The sequence below is a fragment of the Saccopteryx leptura genome, chromosome 11 (genome assembly GCF_036850995.1).
Source record: "Saccopteryx leptura isolate mSacLep1 chromosome 11, mSacLep1_pri_phased_curated, whole genome shotgun sequence".
In the NCBI taxonomy this organism is placed as follows: Eukaryota; Metazoa; Chordata; class Mammalia; order Chiroptera; family Emballonuridae; genus Saccopteryx; species Saccopteryx leptura.
In genome coordinates this window covers 71,671,451-71,691,228 of record NC_089513.1, presented here as the reverse complement: position 1 = coordinate 71,691,228, position 19,778 = coordinate 71,671,451, and the positions used below count along the sequence as shown (strand labels likewise).

Here is a 19,778-nt window from a genome sequence, read left to right as displayed (position 1 = left end):
AAAATCAAAACTATACAAATACTTCTATATTACAGCATGTATTAGCAGACCACACACACGTATTGGCAGTTGGGGAGGAGGAGAAACAGACAAGGTCCTGGCGCCTCCCCTCACCTTCATCGCGTCGAGAGCGAGCCTCAGGTTGGCCTTCTCCACGGGGTCGGTGGTATGTTTGACCAGCTCCTGTTTGGAAGATCCAGGTTAGTGCTATTTTCGTCAAATTAACACCCAAATGTAAGAAAGGACACATTGAAAAATACACCCTCTTATGCAGATTTGGTGCAGCCAGAAACAGTATGAAAGCTCTCAAAAAAATTAAAAATGACTCAGCAATTCCACCTCTGGGTCTCAATCCCAAGAACGCCAAAACACTGATTCAGCAGGACCTGTGCACCCCTATGTTCACTGCAGCGTTATCTACAGTAGCCAAGATAGGGAAGCAGCCCAAGTGCCCCTCAACAGACGAGCGAAGAAAAAAGCTGTGATATATATACAATGGAATATCATTCATTCACAACAGGAAACGAAACCTTATCATTTGGGACAGCGCAGATGGGCCTAGAGAGGGTATTGTGCTAAGTGAAATAAGCCAGACTGAGAAAGACAAATCCCATCTGATTTCACTTATGTGTGGAATCTAAAGAACACAAGAAACAAACAAAATAGAAACAGACTCATAGATTATGGAGAACAGACTGATTGATGGTGGCCAGAGGGGAGGGTGGTTGGGGAGCTGGGTGAGAAAGATGAAGGAAATATCTAGAAGTACAGACTGGTCCCAGGAACGTAAAATACAGCACAGGGAATGTAGTCATCAATGATATTGTAATAAGTATACACAGTGCCAGGTGGATACTGGAAATATCAGGGGGAACACTTGTTAAAATAGATGACTGTCTAAACGCTATGATAGACAGCTAAGACTAGTAACAAAATATTACTAAAAAGAAAGTGTAACTGAAAAAATAAAATGAAGAAACTTTTTATCATTATTTGTACAATAGATGTTTGATGCCACCAGGCTCTATATTAACCAAAAATTTCAGCTTGAACCAGATGGCTCGGTTAGAGAGCACCATCCTAATATGCGGAGGTTATTGGTTCGATCCCCAATCAGGGCACATACAGAAACAGATTGATGTTTCTCTCTCTCTCTCTCTCTCTCTCTTACTCTCTCTCTTCCTTCTCTCAAATCAATGGAAAAATTTTAAAAAAAAAGAAAGTAAATGCTGACACTACCACATGAGGGAACCCTGAAGACATAAGACGGACACAAAATGACCAACATTGTATGATTCTACGTAGAAGAAGTGTTTAAAAGAGACGCTCATAGAGACAGGAGTGGAATGCTGGTTACCAGAGGCGAGGGGAGAAAAGTGAGCCAGGGTTTCTGGGGACAGGGATTCAGTACGAAAAGATGAGAAAGTCCTGGAGATGGAGGATGGTGACGGTTGCACAACAAAGTAAATGTTTCTGGTGCCACTGGATGATGCTCTTTAAAATGATTAAAATGGGGCCCTGGCCAGTTGGCTCAGTGGTAGAACGTCGTCCTGGTGTGCAGGAGTCCCAGGTTCAATTCCTGGCCAGGGCACACAGGAGAAGTGCCCATCTGCTTCTCCACCCCTCCCCCTCTCCTTCCTCTCTGTCTCTCTCTTCCCCTCCCGCAGCCAAGGCTCCATTGGAGCAAAGTTGGCCCAGGCGCTGATGATGGCTCCATGGCCTCTGCCTCAGGCACTAGAATGGCTCTGGTTGCAACAGAGCGACGCCCCAGATGGGCAGAGCATCGCCCCCTGGTGGGCGTGCCGGGTGGATCCCGATCGGGTGCATGCAGGAGTCTGTCAGACTGCCTTCCCGTTTCCAACTTAAGAAAAATAAAATTATTAAAATGGTAAATTGTGTAGCTAGCTTTTCCCGCGATAAAAATATATGTATGCTGTCAGTGCCTTTAAAAAAAATCATCATGGAACTAAACATACTTTGAAATTTTAAAATATAAAACAATACAAGAAGATCAGGAAAAAGCTTTGCTAAATTTCATAAAAATATAGTCATAGCTTATATTCTTATACATCTAAAAGCTTACATGACAAAAAATAGATGTTTTTTGAAAACCTTACCTTCTAAATTCTTCGGTTGGTATTTGGCCAAAGTTACAAAACAAATTATCTCGTTTTTGGACACGTTTTTAGCTCTGTGATGTCTCAGAAACTGACTGCCTTAAGTCTTCCCCATTATTTTTTCATAAAACCCAATTTGATTAAGTTGCTGAGTTTAGGTCTCATGAATGTTTGAATGCGTTTTTAAGAAATAATCGGGGATTGAATTTATCTGATTTCCCAGTAGAACAAAAATAGAGATGACTGATAATTCTACAGCTACAGTTCAAGAAATTTAATATACAAGATGTACAAAGCACCGAAGACTCAAAATCATATTTCACATACAGGTAGTAGATCTTCTTAAAATCACATTTCACAAGCATCCGCAGAGCTGACAGACTAACACAGTAAGACATTTCCTTGGAGCAGAACTAATGAGACTCCTGGTGCAGCTATCAAATTAAATGTATAAGACTCTCCACCCTCATTAGAGGGCTAAGCGTGGAAGCCATAAGCTTTGGGGGTAGAACAGGAATCACTTCAAAATAAATGTACGTACTCTGATTATCATTTATTGTCGCAGGAAGCAACACCAATGGGACACCGTTCTCTCTAGTTTGTGGTCATATAAGGCAAAAGGCCTAATGGGATTAACCTGCAAAAATCAGGTGTATCACAATAGTGAGGTTCTAATAAGTGATCGCGAGGAACTACGAAGGACTTGGCGGAAGGGATCTTTCCATTTGGTACGCCTGGTGTTTTATTGTTTGTTTTTTTAACTTTTACATCCGTTTGGAGCCCATTCTGTTCGAAGGCCACGAAATGTGTCCTTTGTGCAAGCTGCAGAATGATCTCAGCCGACACGAAGGAAACTCGGCGGCCGTCCTGTTATACATATTTCTACCGCTGTAGCTCCACTAGTGACCTACAACTCGACGGGCTCGGGCCCCAGTCGTGGGGTCTCTGGAGCGCTGTCGATGCTTCTCGAGTGTCCTGCTGCGTGAAGACATGAACCCACGAACAGCCTGAAGTCACGTACCTGGAGGAGAAGGTGATACTTCAAAACACGCTGCATCGGAACCACGAGCAAGTCTCGGAGCGTGAACTTGCCATTGTTGGCTCGTTTGGAACATTCCTAGTGAAACGAATTATTTAAAGAATAAAGGTTTGTTGAAAACTCCGGTGTCATAAAGCAAACATGGTTAGACACAAAGGCCATCCACAAAACTGTCGTGGCATAATAAATACCATATGTTCCTGAACAAGCCTTCTGTCTAAAAAATAGAAAGCCTCTTCAATTAAAAACCAAAAACACACACCAACCCTTTTATTATTTTTTCTTTTAATTTTTAAATCTGTTTGGAGCCCGTTCTGCTTGTGAAAGTCTAAATCTGAATCGATAAATAGAACTAGTGTAGGTCTGAAGATCATCTTCCCTGGGGGCCGTCAGGGTCTTCCCGGCAGCCTCACCCAAGCCCCGCCCACCGACCCGCCCACCTCCACCCCCCCACACCCCGACCCGCCCACCTCCACCCCCCCACACCCCGACCCGCCCACCTCCACCCCCCCACACCCCGACCCGCCCACCTCCACCCCCCCACACACACCGACCCGCCCACCTCCACCCCCACACACACCGACCCGCCCACCTCCACTCCCCCACACCGACCCGCCCACCTCCACCCCCCCACACCCACCGAGCCGCCCACCTCCACCCCCCCACACCCACCGAGCCGCCCACCTCCACCCCCCCACACCCACCGAGTCGCCCACCTCCACCCCCTACACCGACCCGCCCACCTCCACCCCCCCACACACCGACCCGCCCACCTCCACCCCCCCACACACCGACCCGCCCACCTCCACCCCACCCACAGGTTCCTCGTCTTCTCTCTGACTGCTGGGCGCTTTGTTCAGCTTCCACCAAAATTCTTCTTCCTCCAGAACTACACTTCTAGGTCTTTCATAATAATCCTAATCAAAATGGTTCTCCCTCTCTCTCTCTCTCTCTCTCTCTCTCTCTCTCTTCCTATGATTGCGCACATCATACCCTCCCAGTATAACTTCCATGCCTCTCAGACTCTAGCATTTGCTTAGTAAGCACTTGATGATGAACTGAATAAAACGCGATGACACACTCCGGAAATATGCTGAGGCATAAAACACCAGATTCAACATTTTGAAAGCCTCAGACTTTTTATTATTATTTAATCTCACACTGTTCTTTCTCAAACGCGTCTCTTAAACCCAAACTGACTTGTCTGCTCTCTGGATACCGACGATGACGTTGAGGCATTTGCGAGCTGAACCCTCAGCCCCGGAATTTAAAGCGAGTTTGGCAACTCTGGGCCGTGTGACTGTGAACAAGGTGCTTTTCTGATTTTAACTGTTTCTCACAGATCGTTAGTGTAGTTTTTTAAAAAAAATAGAGTTTATAAAAATATTATTATTAGAGGGCAAGTTAATAAGTCCAAAATCCTCTGAAAATTGCACATCGCAGATGGAGGGCTTTGGGAAGGTGTCCGTGAGAGGAGGCATTTGTGAGGGAAACGTCCTTAGCTCATGAGTGTGCGCCCCTCTGCCCACCCTTAGCCCTCCTGGCAGATAAAGAGACACCAGATCTGAAGCGATAAGGAAACTCCATTCGCTCTAATAACCGTGGTGGCTTACTGAGCGTTTGGCTACCGGTCTAAAGCGAGAAAAAGTGTTCGCTCCGGTCTTGTCTACTGCTGCAGGTCACTGGGAAGGTAACAAGTTCAATGGATTTCTTGCTTCTCCAGATTATAGGAAGTTCTGGATCAGGGGGTCTCAGATAAGAGGTTAAACTGTTCATTCTATTGTAATGAATGGGTCTCACCTCCCAGCTGCATTTTAAGCTCCTTAAACTGGAGGTTGTATCTTGCACCTTCTGTATGATGACATCGTAACATGGTCTAAGAAACAGAAATGCCCTAGAAATGCCCTACACTTAAGATTCATGTTGTTATGTGATGGAAGTCAGTTTAAAACTGTTGTGGGGGGCGGGGGGGGGGGGGGAGGAGGGGAGATTAGTTCCTTTCAGTCATAAATTACAGGCTCAGCAAGTAAAGGAACTTAACATTGCTGGTGTTTTCTACAACCGGGGCCTGAGACGGAGGTGTAATGCTGATTAGCATTGAAAGTAAAGAGTTAGAAGTAATTCTTCCCAAACATCCTGACACCGTGCTCCGTCTACACGTCAACTGAGCTAACTGAGAAGAAAACACAATGGGTTAGGGATGAGCCCGCTGACAGGGAGAGACAGAGAGAGGCTAGCACCCCGAGCACCCCTTACCCCATGTTCTCATGGTTCCAAGGTAGAAAAGAAAAAGACAAAAATAGAAGGGCAACAATCACCATAAAAGAAAAGACAGGAGGAGGCAGAGAGACACTGAGAATAAGGCCGCTTTCCCTCCATCAAGCTAGGATGTTCAAAGCACAGTTCCAGCCAAGAGTGTCTGATGTGTCCCAGTGTCCACTTAAATATGTACTTCCTCGGCGGCCCCCGGTCAGAAGCAGCGGCAGGGCGGTCGGCGGCCCCGCGCCCAGAGCCTTGCAGATGCGGCCTGAGGCCCCTCCTCCCGGAGACGGACAGTGACTGCAGAAACCATGGACCTGGAGTCCCGGAGCACCGTCCCTGGGCAGGAGCACCACAGGGACTCAGAGAGAAGGGACGGGAGCGCTCAGACAATGCTGAGAGACAGTGACTGCAGAAACCATGGACCTGGAGTCCCGGAGCACCGTCCCTGGGCAGGAGCACCACAGGGACTCAGAGAGAAGGGACAGGAGCGTTCAGACAATGCTGAGAGACTGTGACTGCAGAAACCATGGACCTGGAGTCCCGGAGCACCGCCCCTGGGCAGGAGCACCACAGGGACTCGGAGAGAAGGGACGGGAGCGTTCAGACAATGCTGAGAATAGAATGGAGGACAGTGACTGCAGAAACCATGGACCTAGAGTCCCGGAGCACCGCCCCTGAGCAGGAGCACCACAGGGACTCTGAGAGAAGGGACGGGAGCGCTCAGAGAATGCTGAGAGACAGTGACTGCAGAAACCATGGACCTGGAGTCCCGGAGCACCGTCCCTGGGCAGGAGCACCACAGGGACTCAGAGAGAAGGGACGGGAGCGTTCAGACAATGCTGAGAATAGAATGGAGGGCTGATTGACAACCTGCCGACTCCTGTCTTGAGTCAGAATTTATATCTTTATTAAAAAAAATAAATAAAGCAGCTCGTTTTAATGATAGCTCTATTAGGAGCAAGGTGTACTCATTGTCAAGTTTTATCTTACCACCATGGTTTTGTTTGTTTGTTTTGGGTGGGGGGGGGTTCTTTGTGACACAGAGAGAGGCAGAGAGTGACAGATAGGGACAGACAGGAAGGGAGAGAGATGAGAAGCATCAACTCTTCCTTGCGGCACCTTAGTTGTTCATTGATTGCTTTCTCATACATGCCTTGACGGGGGGGCTACAGCAGACCGAGTAACCCTTGCTCAAGCTAGCGACCTTGGGCTCAAGCTGGTGAGCTGTGCTCAAACCAGATGAACCCACACTCAAACCGGCAACTTCGGAGTCTTGAACCTGGGTCCTCTGAGTCCCAGTCCGACGCCCCATCCACTGCGCCACCACCTGGTCAGGCTAACCACCATGTTTTAATCTGAGTCAAGATGGCTACTCGTTCTTCACTTCTGAGGCTCCATTCTCCTCCAGAGAGTAACAGGAACTCTATGCTAACAAGGCCATCAGGATGTCACTTGGGAGTGACTCAAACCACCTCCAGACATAAGGTCTGCACCATCGAAGGATTATTAGAAGGAAAGTAACCCATGGCATGGTAAGTGCAGTTACTCTGTAGTCTGTTGCTATGCACACTTTCTCACCAGTAACCCCCCTTCGCAGGAACTGGGAATGAGAAATCTTACCAGACATGCCAAAGCAATGAAGGGGCTCTGACCCGGACATCGCCTGCCCCCCCCCCCACCAGACAGAACTAAAAAGCACACACAGCCATTTAAGAGTTGACTCTATATCTCTACCCGAAATTTAAGAAAATCGAAACATCAAGGTAATATATTCAAGGTGATCATTCCTATAATGTATCAACAATCATTTTTCAAAAGTTCTTTGAAAGTGCAAAGTCTTCTTGTGGGGGAAAAACATACAAAAAACAAATAAATAAAGTCACTGAACACAGTTTCCAGCCTTATTTGCCATGTGCTCTGTTTGTACCGACCTACGAGCCATTTCCCAAACTCTCCCAACTCTTCTGGTCCAGACATGCCAATCCTTCCAGAACGTTCTTCATGGAACCTCACCTGTCAAGACTCACGGCATTCTGTGGGGCCCTAACCCAATACCCTGCAGAGAACCCTTCTGCATCTACCCTCCCCAGAGTGACGGCTCGCCTCACTCACAGAGAAAGGTGCCTGTCACTCACCACCTTATCTTATTGCATCTGGTTCCGTCTTGTCTCCCTCCTCGTGGGCCTTATCCACGCCCGCACTTAGCACCTGCCGCTAAACGTCCTATATTTTCAGTCAGCATTTTAAATCTACATCTATATCACCTCCCACATATCATACTCGCCCTGCAGCTCGGACAACAGAGGGAGCCCGTGACCCAGGCTCTCTCTGAACCTCTCCTTTCTCAGCCACAATGGAAGGAAATTAACGGTCTACCGCCCACAGTCGGGAGGATCTGATGAGATAATGCACGTCAAACACAGGCAGGGCCATGGCCTTTGGTTCTCCGACTGTGACCGTTCTTTTATAGAGGTTATCTATTAATATATTTTATAAAATTTGACATGAACTTATATTCAAAATACATGGGGGAATTAACTGTTGCATTGATCATGAAAAGGGATATATGTAGCTTTTAGGTTAGTTGATGAACAAGCAAAAAAATTAACAGGCACCTCTAATTTCAGTCTGACATCCTCTTTGGTCTTGGAAATGTAGTCTAAACTGGAGATGGCGGACTCCACCGCGCTGCAGTACTGCCCGTAAATCACCAACCTGCAAGGGAGAGTCAAGGAAGAACACTGAAGGACAAGAGAGCGAGACGACAGCAGGGGGGAGAGACGGTGTCCCCCCCTCGCTGAGGCCACAGGGGGCGTCAGGGCACGTTGTACCTGCCCGCACGGCTCGCTGCCTCGGTCACCCAGGCCAACCGCCCGACCCCACTCCGAACCCCAGCCGAAGAGCCCACACACCACACACGCAGTCACAGAATAAAGACCACTCCGATGTAAGGTACTGAAAATGACTGTTTTTCTTTCTAAATTTGAATGGGTTTAATTCCATGTACATGTGCATAGCAGGTAGGTTTTAAAACCTGGCTTAGCAACCATTAATGTTGAGCACACATATATATATCACAAAACAAAATATAAAAGCTTTGCCTGACCAGGCGTTGGCGCAGTGGATAGAGCGTCAGACTGGGATGCCAAGGACCCAGGTTCGAGACCCCGAGGTAACCAGCTTGAGCGTGGGCTCATCTGATTTGAGCAAAAAGCTCACCAGCTTGGACCCAAGGTTGCTGGCTCGAGCAAGGGGTTACTCGGTCTGCTGAAGGTCCGCGGTCAAGGCACATATGAGAAAGCAATCAATGAACAACTAAGGTGTCGCAATGCGCAACGAAAAACTAAAGATTGATGCTTCTCATCTCTCCGTTCCTGTCTGTCTGTCCATGTCTATCCCTCTCTCTGACTCTCTGTCTCTGTAAAAAAAATAAATAAAAAATTAAAAGCTTTAAGTTCCTATAATGTAAATGTCTACTCACTATGTTGTACACCTGAAACTAATAGAATAGGACCTGTCGACTGTCAAGTTCCTGTGAGATCAGCCTTTTACTGTGTAATCACACTCAGAAACAGGGTTATTTTATACGACTATTTCATTGTACTCGCTACTTACGACGCCTTTCATTAACAAGCCTCCGGCCCCTCCCTACTGTTTCCTTAGGAAACTACATTAGCTGGAAGGTGGGAAGGAGAGGCCTGCACGGAGCAGGGTGGACACTGAGTCAGACGGCTGGCTTCTGAGCCCACTTCAGAGAGGGGGCCCCGGGAGTGGCACAGATATTTTACAAAGGGGCTGGGTAATTTATTGCTTCTTTTAACCCTCCATTAAAGAAGAGAAAAAAAAAAAAACTACGAAGATCACGTTTCCCTAATTGTTGATGCAAAGACATTTACTAGCCGTTCTGAGTCTGTAGTAGGAACTACAGTGTAAAGCAAAATTCCTAACTTATGTGAGTCATATGGAAGATTTCCGACTTGTGCTGTGAATCTGATACTCTGTCATCAAGAAAGATAAATACTAGAGCGGAAGAAAGCACTGGGTACCAGCTAGTCCAGTGGTCCCCAACCTTTTTTGGGCCACGGACCGGTTTAATGTCAGAAAATATTTCACGGACCGGCCTTTAGGGTGGGACAGATAAATGTATCATATCACGTGACCAAGACAAGCGTCAAGAGTGAGTCTTAGACGAATGTAACAGAGGGAATCTGGTCATTTTTTAAAAATAAAACATCGTTCAGACTTAAATATAAATAAAACGGAAATAATGTAAGTTATTTATTCTTTCTCTGTGGACCGGTACCAAATGGCCCACGGACTAGTACCAGTCCGCGGCCCGGGGGTTGGGGACCACTGAGCTAGTCCACACCTAACGTTGCCAGGAGCAGAAACACGGCTAGGAGGGTTAATGTGACTTCCTGGAATCTCCAGGCTCAGGAGTCACAGGGCCGCAACGCAGCCCGCACTCACTGCACTGCAAAGCCTGACACCTTTTGGATCCTTTTCTCTTTCTCCTTCTTTTTTTCTCCCTAACACTCACATGGAGCTCACACTCCCACCTGGAGAGTCACTGTCCCGTGTGCTAACCGCTGCCCGGCGAGCGCCCTTGTGAGCAGCGGCAGTCCTTACCGATGAGCAGCGGTCACCCTAACCCTCCCCGTGACTGCAAACCACCAGCCGCAGCACGTAAAATCCAAGTTACCTTTCCTTGTAGTTAATGAAAATTTGATACAAGTTCTGGTCGTTTTTATTTACAATGGAATCATGAATTTCTTGCATGAGGCTCCGATGAACTTTCACGAGTTCCTTAGAAAAGAAAACAGTGTGGAAGTCAATCAGAAATTAGAACCAAGAAAAAAAATTACCCCAAACCTAGAATCTCTATGGTTAGATTTGTGCCGAATACCCTGAATACCCTTGGTACAGAAACTTGCTTCAGTCAGTAAAGAGAGGAGGGGGGAGGAAAAAGGAGATCAGGAGGAGGAGGAGGAGGAGGGGAGGGGAAGGAGGGGAGGGAGAGGAGGGGAGGGGAGGAGGGGAGGGGAGGGAGAGCAGGGGAGGGGAGGGAGAGGAGGGGAGGGAGAGGAGGGGAGGAGGAGGAGGGGAGGGGGAGGAGGGAAGGGAGAGCAGGGGAGGGGAGGGAGAGGAGGGGAGGGGAGGGAGAGGAGGGGAGGGAGAGCAGGGGAGGGGAGGGAGAGCAGGGGAGGGGAGGGAGAGGAGGGGAGGGAGAGGAGGGGAGGAGGAGGAGGGGAGGAGGAGGAGGGGAGGGGAGGGGAGAGAGAGCAGGGGAGGGGAGGGAGGGGAGGGGAGGGAAAGGAGGGGAGGGGAGCAGGGGGGGGAGCGGGGGGGGGGGGGAATAACAGGCCATGTACCCAGGAAATAGCAATTCAGACCTGACTTGAAATGCCAATGTCCTGTGGGGAGAAACATTATTTCGCTAGTTTTAAAAGGGTAATTTATCCCTTGTATAAAAATATGTACAGCTCATTTTCATTTTGTAATCACTTTAAATTTTTAAAACACAACCTTCCCAAGTGCTTAATGTCTTATTGACAAGATAAGTAATGACTCATGTCCTCGGGGCGTGAAAATGTAGATCTGTGCTCTGGTCAATTAGCGGTGTCCTGGCGCTAAGCTAACAACAATCAGACAGAATTACTGGAAACCAGGCAACTCAGGGGCAGAAATAAGGAGCCACTAATTTGCACTAGGCAGTTAACCGGAGCAACGCAGAAAGTCGGAATGCTATGCTTTTCCTGATAAGCAAGTTATTTTCGGTCGGCAGTACACGCGTGTCACAGCCGGGAAGGGAGGAAATCGGAGAAGCAGTACCCCCCTCTTTCCGAGCACCCCAACTCCACTGCTGCCCCTTCCCTAGCAGGGCAGAAACGGGACAGGAACACGCGGGGCCTGTCATTTACTGAGGTCACGGGAAGTCCGTAAGAACTGTCAAAGGGGTCCTGGTTAGAGGGACCGTATTTACACGGTGTGAGACCCTCATCCCCCTAGAATGAACACTGTTTAATCTCACACGCCCCCCCCCCCCACCTTGTGACCTTTTCTCCGGCTCCGTCACAAATCAATGAGAATGCCTTCGTTTGGCCAAAATCAAGGACAAGACAAGCTAAGCCACCGGTGCACATCAACACTGAACACGACAGGATCAGAACAGAAAGGACCAGGCAGGTGACACGAGCAACCTGGATGTTAAAAAGTTTACGCAGCGCACGTAACAGCTGTCGAGTCGAGCCCCAGACAGCTCCAGGGGTCGAAGGACTGGCTGGAGGCTGGCCCGGCACGACCTCATAGCACTTGGCTGGCTTCAGTGCTTGCCTGTAAATATTCCTTTAGGATTACAAGATCATTAGAAGGCGCCCTGAAACTGGAAATGCTTGCATAAACCCTATAAAAACAATTTTTTTTCTCATGTCACCATTAAAATAAACGGTTGAATCATAAGGAAGTAGTGTATTTCAGAAATCGGAGTTACAGCTGATCTAACTAGAAGCAGAAAAGAGGCGCTAAGACCGTGGAGGAATGGTCGGACGTCGAGGAGACGGAAGGAGTCGGGACGATGTCCAGAACATGGGGTCGAGGGGCTGGAGAAGCCCTAGCACGATGAGGGGGACAAAAAGGGGGAGTCCCACCGGACAGAGCCAGGAGCCCCAGGGACTATTAAACTGAGACTACCTCGTCATGACAAGCGCTTAAGGAAAATACTCAAATCTTATCCATGTGTCCTCTGCAGGTGTTTTGAGTGACTTGCGGTTAAAGATAGGACTTACCAGTTATTTCTTGAACGTACAGCTATAAAAACTCAGGAGGCAGAAAACAGTCAAAAATGCTTCAAGAACACCAGAGAATGCCCAGTGAGGGATCTGGAACCAAATGATCGTTCTACCGGAGCGCCCCAGTGTCAGCGAGCGTGTTCTTACTTACAGGAATGTTGATGAAGACCGAATCAAGTTCCGAGGCCGTCAGGAAGCGTTTCAGCGGTACCAGGAAGTACTGCCCAAGAGAAGAGAGGACACTTCAGCACAACTCCCCCTCATCCACATAACAGGTTGTGACCGACAAACCAGAAATATTTATTGAAAGTCAGTTGTTTATCAGTATTATGAAGACCCAAGGAAAAGCAGAAACTACTTTCTCTATCTTAAAGATTTCATACTTGGAACAGGGATAGAAAGACATAAATAATACAAGTTAATACGTTTCAAATGCTTTGGGTGGTGAATACACAAGGGACATGACAGATGACGGGTCATAAAACTGTACAGCTGAAATGTATATAATGTGATTAACCAATGCTACCCCAATACATTTAACTTTTTAAAAATAATAATAATAATAAATAAGTGAAAGAAAAGGTTTGGGCAATAAATGCTTCTGAAAGTAAGGGGGGGGAGAATGTCATTGGCCAAATTGGCAAACAATAAATAAATAAATAAATAAGAACAGCAACATGGGCCCTGGCCGGTTGGCTCAGCGGTAGAGTGTTGGCCTGGCGTGCGGGGGACCTGGGTTCGATTCCCGGCCAGGGCACATAGGAGAAGCGCCCATTTGCTTCTCCACCCCCCTTCCTTCCTCTCTGTCTCTCTCTTCCCCTCCCGCAGTGAGGCTCCTTTGGAGCAAAGATGGCCCAAGCACTGGGGATGGCTCCTTGGCTTCTGCCCCAGGCGCTAGAGTGGCTCTGGTCCCCAGAGGGGCAGATCGCCCCCTGGTGGGCGTGCCGGGTGGATCCCGGTCGGGCACATGCGGGAGTCTGTCTGACTGTCTCTCCCCGTTTCCAGCTTCAGAAAAATACAAAAAAACAAACCAAAAAAAAGAACGGCAACATGTTCGAGATATCTTTGAGGATGGACATAAAATGCCCCTCCAGTATTTTGTGGAGATTCTAGATCCCTGAGATCGATCATCTGCTCACACAATTTATGGACCATCCCCGCCACCCCTTGAGAATCCTGTTCCTGGTCTGCCGCATCTCTTTCCGTTACTCCCCCCGTCTTCTTCCTGGGCAATCTCAGTACCTGTGCGGACGATCGTAGGAATCGCCTGGCCTCCAGTCCCGTGAACTGCAGTAACCTTGTGCTCCATCTCAGCTCGGTCCCCTATGCTTGTTGTGGTCGTATGCCAAGACCTTATCACTATCAACAACTGCAAATGCTCCGTAGCATTAACTTACCTCCTACCTTTATCAGCTCATTCCTTCAAGGAATTCTTCAACTGCACTGGGTCAACCAATCCCTGACCACTCCACCTCTCCCATGTCCCCACTTCCTTCCTTCTCCAGTTGACATTCCATTAACCGTTATCAAAATCAGTGCCCCGTATACACCCTGACCCTCTCTTCTCCCACCGTTATTTTTCCGGAAAAAGAAAGTCCCTGCTTAAATGTAGCCTGCTCCCTATGTTGCATCTGGACCTAGGAAGTTAAACATGAATGTTGTTTGATTGTCAACTTTTAAACATAATCACAAAACTCAACTGGACCCGTAATATTATGCAATCTGACCAACTTCCCCTAGTCAAGTCGACTCTCTTGTTCTCTTAAGCAATTCTTCCACACCTTCAGCTCTTTTTCGAATGTTCCAAAAACGTTCTCCTCGGTCTCATTTTCCTAACCTCTAAACGCGGAAGTCGTCAGAAGTGACCGCAAACATCTTCTCTACCAACATTCATGCCCTAGGTGATCCCATCCAATCCCATGGCCTACACACCATTGCATAACGGTAATGGCCCGATCTACACGTCAGGTCAACCTTTCCCCCTAACCCCAGACTCCTTATCTAACTTCCCCTCGACACATCTCCTTGGAAGCCAACGGGTGCAGCAAATTCAGTATGTCCCAACAGACTCTTCATTCCCAGACCTTCCTTCCCCACCGAGCCACCAGCTTCCCCATTCACACAGCTGCTCAGGCTAAACTGAGCCTTCTTGGTTCACCCTCTTTCCCTCACACCCTTGACCTCAGGCATCACCAGAGCCACTTGGCTCGATTTTCAAATTTTGCTCAGAATCTGACCACCGCCTTACCACTTCTACCAATACCATCGATTTCTACAATAGCCTTCTAACTTTTCTCCCAGTTGCCACCCTGGCCTGACCAGAGTCAGCATGAGCTGTTAAAAACTCACATTCAATGACATCATTTCTTTCACTCAAAACGCCCCCGCTTTGCGCTGGCTGGGCACTCCTAGATGCCCCTGCACGACCTGCTGGTTGACCAGCTCTCCGATCTCAGTGCTCCCTGCCCTCCCTCTGCCTCCGCCTCCTGGGCTGGGGGCTGCTCCCTGCAGCACGCTGAGCCAGTCCCATCCAACAGCCTCTCTCCCGGGAACTGTCACTCAGGGCGAGCTGCATGGCTTCAGCCCCAACTCACTCAACCGTCTGCTTACATCCGATCCTATCGCAGCAACCTTCCATCAGCACTCAATATCAAACAGCACCGCCCGCCCATCACTCTCTATCCCTTTCCTCTGCCTTATTTTTTCCGCAGAGAATTCATTACCACCTAGCGTACTGATCTGCTTAAATTACAAACCCTTGTGTGACAGAGACCCAGAGCTTTGCTGTGTTCACAGCACTGGTCTCCCTCCGTAGATCAGTGCCGCTCAGATACTGAAGTCAATGAGTCAATAGCTGGGGGACGATTAAGTCTGCGCCTAGCTCTGTAAATCCAGAGTCCTACTGGAAATCAGAACATGCCCACACAGCAGAGACAAGGAGCCCAGTATGTTAACAGCGGGAGGCACGGTCCTGGGGCACTGAGAACGGTTCCTGGTCACTTACTTTTTCTATGGACTCCAACGTCTCTGTGTATTTTTCTTCCGTCTGCTTAATTTCTGCGAGGCAGCAACTACGTATGTCATTTTCTGGACACTTCTGCAATGAGAATTATCAAATCAAAACGAGTTAACCATTAAATTCCTGTTTTAATCTCTCTTGTTAGTAGATAGAAAGAGATCACAATTATTGATCTTCCTAAGCTTTCTATTTCTAAAGCAACACGTAACTGAAAGACCTGTATTGCTGTAACTATAGAACCAGGACTCCTCATTGGATTTGGAGCCACAGAAACATGGCATCTTAAGAGGTCGGGACAACTATAGAGAATCTCAGGTCCGACTCATTCACCCTCCTGGTAAGGAAACACCAACCCTGAGGGATACGTGACATGTCACCGAGCTAAATAATGGCAGGGCAGCATTTCAGGGAATCGCAAAGCTACTCCGTGAAGAAAGAAAATCTTCTCTTACAAAGCAGGCAAATGGCCCTGGCCGGTTGGCTCAGCGGTAGAGCATTGGCCTGGCGTGCGGGGGACCCGGGTTTGATTCCCGGCCAGGGCACATAGGAGAAGCGCCCATTTGCTTCTCCACCCCCCCTCCTTCCTCTCTGTCTCTCTCTTCCCCTCCTGCAGCCGAGGCTCCATTGGAGCAAAGATGGCCCGGGCGCTGCTAGAGTGAGTGGCTCTGGTCGCGGCAGAGCAACGCCCCGGAGGGGCAGAGCGTCGCCCCGGAGGGGCAGAGCGTCGCCACCTGGTGGGCGTGCCGGGTGGATCCCGGTCGGGCGCATGCGGGAGTCTGTCTGACTGTCTCTCCCCGTTTCCAGCTTCAGAAAAATACAAAAAAAAAAAAAAAAAAAGCAGGCAAATCCACTCTCCACAGAACGAGCAAAAGTACGAAAGAAAACAAACTAAAAGCCACCCCAGCAGAAGCGTCGTAAACCATTCCGTTCTGTCACATCATCCCTTTCCTGCCGGGACACCCAGAGGAGCCCGGACACCGGGCAAGCGCACGGCGTACCGGCTGGTGGGCCTCCTCCGCTTTCATCAGGTCCTCGTAGACTTCTCCGCCCTCGTCCTCCCCGTACACGCAGTCGTACAGGCCCTCCTCGTCCTCCACGTGGGTCTCACTGGAACACAGGGCACAGCGGAAGGGTCACTGTGAGGAAAGGCAACAGCTTACCAGATCCCAGCAGAAAATTCCGAGAGGACGATGGAACGGAATCAGTGGAAAGAGCCCACGGCTTCCCTTGCAGCCCCGGCCCCTCCCAACAGGAACAAGGACATGCAACAGCAGGGTCCCGCAGGGACGGCGGGGACATCATCCACCCTTGCTGCCCACTGAACAGGTTCACGCACCGACGCCATCACTCAGCAAACGTCCTCCCACGAGGTCCCCCAGGCCCGGCATCAGTGGTGTTACCAAACAGACATTATCAGTGGGCCCATTATCGCGGCAAAGACTCTGGGAGGACAGAAGGTCAGTGGACTGGCCCAGGACGAGGCAGCTAGTCCAGGACAGGGCCAGGATTGAAGACAGAGTCTGTCTCACACTCCAAAAGCTCTCATCACTCCGTCACAGGGTATCGCAAGCGGATGGCAGGGGAGTTTAAGAGGGTCTCTAGTCTGTTACAAACAGCCTTTTAAAAGCATCGGTTTCTGCAGGGTTATCACTGCCGGCATCTCCTGCCGTGGATGTCAAACTGTGTCCCTCTCCAGAGGCACCCACGGGTCCTCCGTCAGCCTGACTCTGCTTTTATCTGTTTTATGTGTTTGGTTAAAGAAAATGATCCCAGCCCTGGCCGGATGGCTCAGTGATAAGAGCGTTGGCCTGGTGTGTGGAAGTCCTAGGTTGGATTCTCAGCCAGGGCACACAGGAGAAGTGCTCATCTGCTTCCCCACCCTTCCCCTCTCCTTCCTCTCCGTCTCTCTCTTCCCTTCCTGCAGCCAAGGCTCCATTGGAGCAAAGTTGGCCCCGGGCGCTGAGGATGGCTCCAAGGCCTCCGCCTCAGGTGCTAGAATGACTCCGATTGCAGATGGGCAGAGCATCGCCCCCTTGTGGGCATGCCGGGTTGATCCTGGTCAGATGCATGCGGGAGTCTGTCTGTCTGCCTCCCCGCTTCTCACTTCGGAAAAATACAAAAAAAAAAAAAAAACCTTAAAAAAAAAAAAAAGAAAGAAAATGGTCCCAAGGCCACGAGGAAGTTTTAAAAGCCATTTTAAATCTGCAGCTGTCTCCTGGCAGTTGAAAGTAATCCCCGTGTTTAATTAAAGCTTCCATGAGCACGCCCACCGTGTCTGACCGACATGCCCTTCCCCGGCCCTTCCTGTGAGATTGCAGGCCCATTCCGTCTCAGTAGGAGGCCTGGTCCTGACCATCACACGTTCTCCTGAAGTTCTTTCTTCCTCTCGGCTCAAGACGTCTACGCGGAGCTGCTCTTAGCCAAGGACACCAAAGAATCGAGATGAATAGTGCAGGCATTCTAGCAAGAAGTATTAACACCTCTCTGAAAAAGAACTGCACCCCGACGATGCCCCCAGCCCTCAGCCCCTCTCGGGGGCATGTGCAGCTAGAACAAGATAAACCCATAGGTAGGAAAATAAAAAACGCTGACTGTAAACGTCACTGCAACTCAGAGCACTTTTCAAAGTAGGTGCGATCACAAGGTGGCCCGTGTTTTTTTTTTACGAAGGGTTTATTTGGAGGCGCTGGGCAGCCCCGCACCGTCCTCCTTCACCAGCAGCAGAAAGGAAGGCGTGTGAAGTGGGGCGATGTGGCGGAAACAGGAGTTCGGAAAACGCCGCTCCGAGGAAGATGCACTCTAGGGTCACCTGCCCACCCACCCCCCACCCCCGGCAGACATTTGATAACAATCTATTGAGCGCCAGACTCGGCAGGGCTAAGGATGCAAGGTCAAGGAGCTTCGAGGACCCTGCCAGAGTCCAGGGGGAACACGTAATTCTGTGAATGGGACAAAGGCTTTAGGGGCGCAGAGGAGTGAGTCAGAGGAACCCTGACTGGGGCGGGCAGGGGAGGCGTGTGGTCGACCTCATCTGCATGCACCTAGTTACCGATGCGTTCACAGCCCGCCCCCCTCTGCCCTTCCGCTGCAAGTCCCAAGACGGGCCAGTCAGGGTGCTCCCGGGAGTCAATGCACAGCGGGTTAGACTCCGCTCTGCAATCGGAACCGTCTGGGTTCAAGTCCAAAGACTACTGTGGACCAGCAACGTGACCTCCAGCAAGTGACTCAGCTTCTCGAGCTTCAGTTGTCTCCTTGGTAACCTGTGACGATGACAGCAACGACCCCATGGCGCGGCACTGCACGAGGCTGCGCGTGTCACACGGCTGGTGAGAGACGGGCACCCCAGCGGCTCCAGGGACTGAGACCTGACAGCTCCGGCTGGAAGCTGGATGCCCGGCAAACAGGAGGTGCCTAGCGGGGCTTTGGCTTGTTGGTCTGGAGAACAAACGTTTACCAGGGACCCTACCAAACACCGGACACCGAAGTTCTCGGAGGACAGCCAAGAACGAGGGCGAGTCCCGGACCTCACAAAGTCGACCTCACGAGGAGACCGACCACCGGCGAGGCAGACAGACGGTCTCAGGGGGTGGGAAGCGCCCTGCAGAGACGCAGAGCAGGTAAGGCGTGGTGGCCTTTTTAGACAGGGTCACCAGGAAGGCCTCTTGGTGGAGAGACACCTAAGACAAGACTCGAATGGCAAGGGCTCAGCTACTGGGGCAGAAGGAGCACCAGCGAGAAGGCCCTAGAACAGGGGTCCCCAAACTTTTTACACAGGGGGCCAGTTCACTGTCCCTCAGACCCTTGGAGGGCCAGACTATAAAAAAAACTATGAACAAATCCCTATGCACACTGCACATATCTTATTTTAAAGCAAAAAAAAAAAAAAGGGAACAAATACAATATTTAAAATAAATAACAAGTAAATTTAAATCAACAAACTGACCAGTATTTCAATGGGAACTATGGGCCTGCTTTTGGCTAATGAGATGGTCAATGTGCTCCTCTCACTGACCACCAATGAAAGAGGTGCCCCTTCCAGAAGTGCAGCGGGGGCTGGGTAAATGGCCTCAGGGGGCCGTAGTTTGGGGACCCCTGACCTAGAACAAGGCAGCCCAGCGTGCTGGCGTTTGGGGCCGGAGAACGGATGCACCCCGCGGGGTCAGAACCTCTCTCGGAGCATAATCGATCTCCTATCACACTCCTGCGCAAACGTGCCTGGTCTTGGCCATCAGTGTCCCGAGGCGTGACTCTACCTTTATCCGTCACCTGCACGAGTCACTCCATCAGCAGACGATAGCCAGCGACCAGGACGCTTGCCTCTCCCGACTATTAAACAGCAAAGCCCCGAAGGAGCGTCTGTTCAGAATCAACACCACCTGACGAGAATCCCTGAGTCCCGCCAGCCCACGCTCCCCTCGCCCTTCCTCGGACCTACAAAGCGCACACCATCTGTGGGCGGGAGAGTCCATTCTCTGTTGAATTGTTCCTTGCTGGTCTAATTCCACTTCTCTCTACTGCCTCTGCCTGCCCCGGAGGGACTCGTCGTGGAGGCT

General features: G+C 49.8%; 1 protein-coding gene across 1 annotated transcript in view; it reads right to left on the bottom strand.

The window, feature by feature from the left end:
- Positions 1 to 19,778, bottom strand: part of VAV3 (vav guanine nucleotide exchange factor 3) — a 315,966-nt gene that overhangs the window by 148,279 nt on the left and 147,909 nt on the right. Inside the window, exons 5-11 of the mRNA XM_066352215.1 lie at positions 16,224 to 16,332; positions 15,211 to 15,303; positions 12,358 to 12,426; positions 10,121 to 10,224; positions 8,034 to 8,133; positions 3,139 to 3,234; positions 115 to 183 (exon numbers count right to left, since the gene is read on the bottom strand). Coding sequence (XP_066208312.1) covers positions 115 to 183; positions 3,139 to 3,234; positions 8,034 to 8,133; positions 10,121 to 10,224; positions 12,358 to 12,426; positions 15,211 to 15,303; positions 16,224 to 16,332 — 640 coding nt within the window. The remainder of the gene's footprint in view (positions 1 to 114; positions 184 to 3,138; positions 3,235 to 8,033; positions 8,134 to 10,120; positions 10,225 to 12,357; positions 12,427 to 15,210; positions 15,304 to 16,223; positions 16,333 to 19,778) is intronic.